General features: G+C 42.6%; 1 protein-coding gene across 1 annotated transcript; it reads left to right on the top strand.

The window, feature by feature from the left end:
- The first annotated feature begins 1,644 nt into the window (after positions 1–1,644).
- Positions 1,645–2,538, top strand: LOC139901211 (uncharacterized). Its single transcript, XM_071883942.1, has one exon. The coding sequence runs from the start codon at positions 1,645–1,647 to the stop codon at positions 2,536–2,538; it is 894 nt and encodes a 297-aa protein (XP_071740043.1).
- The last annotated feature ends 2,867 nt before the right edge of the window (positions 2,539–5,405 follow it).

Genomic DNA, 5,405 nt, shown 5'->3' with positions numbered 1-5,405 from the left:
TGTTGGAACATGGCTGGTTACATCAGAAACTGTCCTGAATGAGTCATCTAAGGGATAGTGGCACACTCCTGATGGAAGTTTACTGGAAACAGGAACTGGCTTTAAACCATTCGAGGATTTGTCACCAATAATCCTGAGCTTTGGTTCTCCAAGCGAAACGGTTCCACCAAGCTTTAAAGTTAAAACTACCTGTGTGGATACAATACTAATTATCACCTCGGTTGAACCCGAAACACCGATTGAAAGGGTTACTACAGAGAAAGCCCAGGAAAGAATCAGGCAGATCGGTCTGAGAAATCCAGATGGTTCATACATCATGCTGACACCACAACAAAGGTCAACGGCGCGTGCGTCTCCGCAATCAGTCCATACTGTTGCAAAAAATCAATATAGCGGAACACGCTATGCCGCACCCTAGTCAAATAGCTTTATATCTCAATTACAGTAAGTCTCGCCACCACACTTGGCACCCGCTTTCAATGATCCAGCACAGGTACAAGAGTTTATGAGCAATTGGTTTGCAGTGATGCAGGGGTAAAAAGCTAAGCAAAGTCTTGAGTTGGCCCCTACAACAGAAAAGTTTGTGCCGCACATCGCTAATCATCCCTTCACAGTCGCACCAGTGTTGCCTCTAACACTCCAAAGTTATGATGGGTTATCAGATCGGGATGACATTTTACAAAAATTTGAAGGAACTGCAAGAACACACAGTTGGATTGATGCGGTAGCATGTCATATGCTACCAATAGTGTTGCAAGGAGTGGCAAGGGAATGGTTCAATAATTTACCAGCCCAAAGCATTTTAGATTTTGCGGATTTGCGCTCAAGGTTTTTATTGAACTTTCACAATTTGCGCGCACGCAAAAGAACACATGTCGAATGTCACGACATTAAGCAGAAATCGAAAGAGAGCTTGGGAGAAATAATCGACAGATATACCAAAGAGGTGGCTAAGATACATGATTTTCCAGAAAGCCCGAAGGTATCTGGCTTTATTCATTGTATAGATACTGACAGACACCTGTCTTTGTGGCAACGGTTACGAAGAAGAGTGCCCGAAACTTTCGCGGAAGCCGTAAAATAAACGCATCACTACATGCGGGCACAAGAAGATATAAAGCATGATTGTGGAAATACCTATTCAAACATGGACATCGATGATGATTATTATCGAGTGTAGGGAAGAGGTTCGGAGCTGGGTAAACGTTATGGTGGTAATGGCTAACCTAGGGGTGGTACCTATCATAATGATAAGTATCGCAAGTTCAACAACAATAAAGGGGGAGGAAGCCAGAGGTTCAAAAGCAGCCATGCTGAAAATGTTGCGTTAATAAAAGACCTCGCCAAAAGACCAAAAGAAATTTTGGCTACAGAGGCAGTGTGCAAAAGCTTCGACCCCCAGTGCCTTTGTCAAAGTATTATAGAAACAGAGATAGAAGCAAATTTTGTGATTTTCACGATGATTACGGTCATGAGACCAATGAATGTCGGAACTTAATTGAAAGAGTTGTTGCTGAACTCAAAAAAAGAAGATTGTAACACTTGAAGAAAAGCGCAAGAGCACAAGCCGACAAGCCAAAGGGAGAAAAAGAATATCCGTGGCAAAAGAAGAATGAGGGAAAGGAAATGGATAAAACCATAAACATGGTAACCAGCGGACTGATAAATCAGTGGCGCAAGTTAGAAGCATATGAGGAATGGGAAAATAATCCCATCACATTCTCGGCCATAGCACAGGAACCCTTGGATGCGCCCATTACAATTAAAGGACGTGTCAAAAGTTGCTGGTACATCATCAAGCGATTGCATGTAGACACCGGTTGCGGTGTTGATATAATGTACGAGCACTGTTTCCGCTTGTTACCAGGGGTTGTACGAGCCAAGCTAGTGGCTCCTAACACTGCGTTATCAGGATTTTCTGGTGAGTCCGCATGGCCAATCGGGATCATTGAATTAGAGCTGGAGCTGGTGGACGATGATAATAAGGAATTAGTGAGAAGTACGATAGTAGAATTTGCCGTCGTAAGGTCCTACTCAAAATATAATGCGCTTTTAGGGCGCACGACTTTGCAAAAATTGGCAGCTATCCCTTCCACGGAACATGGCCTTATCAAGTTCCCAACACCGCTAGGAATTGCAACGATAAGGTCAGAAACACAAGATGCAAGCATCGCGGCCGTAGAACAAGCAGAGCAACAGCCTAGTGAGACCGAGAAAATTCGAAGCTGCATGATCATCGCAAACTCGCGACATCCAGAACATAAAATTAAAATTGGCAGAGGATTGTCGGATGAGACAAAGTTTAAGTTTCGTAATATATTAGCTTCTAATACGGACGTCTTTGCATGGAAAGAAGCGGACATGACGGGTGTACCAAGGGAAATTGCTGAACACAATCTTAACGCAAATCCTAGTCTGATGCCAGTACGACAAAAGAAATGCGGTATGGGTCCTGAAAGAAGCGAATGGTTGAAAGCAGAAGTCGAAAAGTTGGTCAAAGCAAACATCTTGCGAGAAGTAAGGATCAAACGTGGGTAGCAAGTTGGTAAAAAAGCCTGATGGGTCTTGGCGTATGTGTGTTGACTTCACGGATATTAATAAAGTTTACCCTAAGGACAATTATCCACTGCCAGAAATAGACTGGAAAGTTGAATTGTTAGCTGGCTTCTAATACAAATGTTTCCTAGATGCGTACAAAGGATACCATCAAATACAGATGGCAGCGGACGATGAGGATAAGACTGCTTTTCACACAAGCCAGGGCATATACTGCTATACCAAGATGCCATTTGATTTAAAAAATGCTGGAGCAACTTACCAACGGGTAATAGATGAAGCTTTCAAGGGTCAGATTGGGAGAAACTTGGAAGCATACGTTGATGACCTAGTTATAAAAAGCACAACAGAACAAGGTTTATTGGAGGACATATTAGAAACGTTTGCGTCGTTAAGAAAGATTAATATGAAGCTTAACCCGTCAAAGTGCAGTTTTGGAGAAGAAGAAGGGAAGTTTCTTGGTCATATAATAACTGAGCGAGGGATACGTGCAAACCCAAAGAAAATAGAGGCAATCGAGAATATGCCGTCACCAAGAAATAAAAAAGAAGTGCAAAGCTTATTGGGTAAATTGGCGGCCTTGACAAGATTCCTATCCAAATTCGCAGAGCGGTCACTCCCCTTTTTCGGAACATTGAAGAATTGCTTGAAGAAAACGGACTTCAAGTGGACGGAGGAAGCAGAAGTGGCGTTTCAAGAAATGAAAAAATTGCTGAAAGAGCTGCCAACAATGACTGCGCCAATTGCTGGAGAAACGTTGATACTGTACTTAGCGGCATCGAAAGAAGCAATAAGTTCAGTGTTGATAGCGGACAGAGGACAGGTACGCACTATAGAAATTAAATATAGCTAATTTTCAATCAATAGGCATTTAAAATTATATAAATATGTTGTGCGAACAGGTGCAAATGCCTGTGTATTTTGTTAGTAAAGCTTTGACAGGGAGCGAATAAATTATCCTGCAATCGGAAAACTGGTTTATGCACTCGTGCATACGGCTAGGCGCTTGCGGAGATATTTCCAAGCGCACCCAATAAGGGTCCTAACAGATCAGCCGATAAAGCAGGTATGACAAACAACTATTTCTTGTCAATAAACACAAATTTGCTTGATAAGTTCTAGCAAATTTGCAATCGCCGATACTTGTTGAGCAGGTGCTATATAAACCAGAAAATTCTGGTCGCATGGCAAAATGGGCTATTGAATTGGTAGAGCATGAAATAAGTTTCTCACCACGAAGTACGGTAAAAGGACAAGTCCTAGCAGATTATCTGGCTGAAACAGCCGGAGATATCGAAGTCTCGCATGAGTCGAAAGAAATACCACCTCCGCCCGAACAGCTGTGGGAAATGCACACAGATGGGGCTTGTGGTCCAGAAGGCGCAGGAGCAGGAATAGTCCTAAAAAGTCCAGAAGGGGAAGAGTATACCTTCGCACTGCGATTCAGCTTCCCTGTCACAAATAATGAAGCTGAATATGAAGCATTGTTATCTGGGATACGGGTAGCAAAATATCTGGAGGTTAAAGAACTATCAGTATATGTTGATTCGCAGTTGGTTACAAACCAATTTAATGGAATATTCAATGCACACGATGAGTCGATGCAAAAATACTTAAAGCTAGTGCAAGAGTTAGCAGTTGACTTCGATATATTTCAGATAACTCAGGTTTCGAGGACGCTGAATAAAAAGGCGGATGCACTAAGCAAGTTAGCTGCATTGACATTCAGTCATTTTAAGAAAGAAATTTGGGTTGAGGAAGTTAAAGTAAAATCTATTGAAGAAGACAGTGTTTCGGCTGCGGTTGAAGAAGAAGAGCGGAGTTGGATGACACCAATAATAGAATTTCTAACCAAAGGTACGTTGCCGATGGATTCAAGTGAAGCAAGAAAGATTAAGATGAAAGCACCAATGTATCTGTTAGACAAGGGAGTCCTATACAGAAAGTCTTTTCTGGGGCCTCATTTGCGGTGTCTCAATCCAACTCAAGTGGAGTCAATCATATGGGAAGTACATGAAGGAATGTGCGCTCTGCATTCGGGACACAAAACAGTTGCGTCCAAAATAATGCGGCTCGGATATTACTGGCCGTCAATGTACAGAGATGCTGCAGAGGTAATACGCAAGTGTCAATCGTTTCAACTTCATGCACCGGTAATCAAGGCTCCGCGACATCCTATGATACCGGTCACGTCTCCATGGCCATTTTGTAAATGGGTAATCGACATAGTGGGGCCATTCCCTGCAGGACCAAGGGACGTAAAATTTCTGGTAGTGGCCATTGATTATTTCATGAAATGGGTAGAGGCCAAACCGTTAAAAACAATTTCAGGCAAGCAAATTCGAAATTTTGTATGGGAAAACATCGTATGTTGGTTTGGAATACCAAATGAAATAGTAAGCGACAATGGTACGCAATTTGAGGGAAATCCATTTAGTGACTGGTGCAAGGAGTTGAATATAAAACAAACGTTTACATCAGTCGCACACCCTCAGGCGAATGGTCAGTGTGAGGTTACGAATCGGGATATCGTTTTAGGAATCAAAGAAAGGCTGGGATTGTGTCGAAGGGGTTGGATAGACAAACTGCCTAACATTTTGTGGGCGCACCACACAACTCCGAAGGGCGTAACTAATGAAACACCCTTTAGTTTGGTGTACGGGTCCGAGGCTGTAATACCCGCCGAAATAAATGTGCCAACCATGCGCATAACATCCTTCGATGAAAGTAGCAACAGCGAAGAACAGCGTGAAAATCTAAACTTAGTTGAAGAACGCAGAAAAATGGCGGCAATAAAAGAAGCAATCAACAAACAAAGAACCGCAAGCTACTATAATAAGCGTGTCCAA

The sequence above is a fragment of the Rutidosis leptorrhynchoides genome, chromosome 1 (genome assembly GCF_046630445.1).
Source record: "Rutidosis leptorrhynchoides isolate AG116_Rl617_1_P2 chromosome 1, CSIRO_AGI_Rlap_v1, whole genome shotgun sequence".
NCBI classification, from domain to species: Eukaryota; Viridiplantae; Streptophyta; class Magnoliopsida; order Asterales; family Asteraceae; genus Rutidosis; species Rutidosis leptorrhynchoides.
This window is presented reverse-complemented; position numbering and strand designations above follow the sequence as displayed.

Coding starts and splice junctions, on each gene's coding strand:
- LOC139901211 (XM_071883942.1), top strand. CDS start 1,645: ATGGTAACCAGCGGACTGATAAATCAGTGGCGCAAGTTAGAAGCATAT.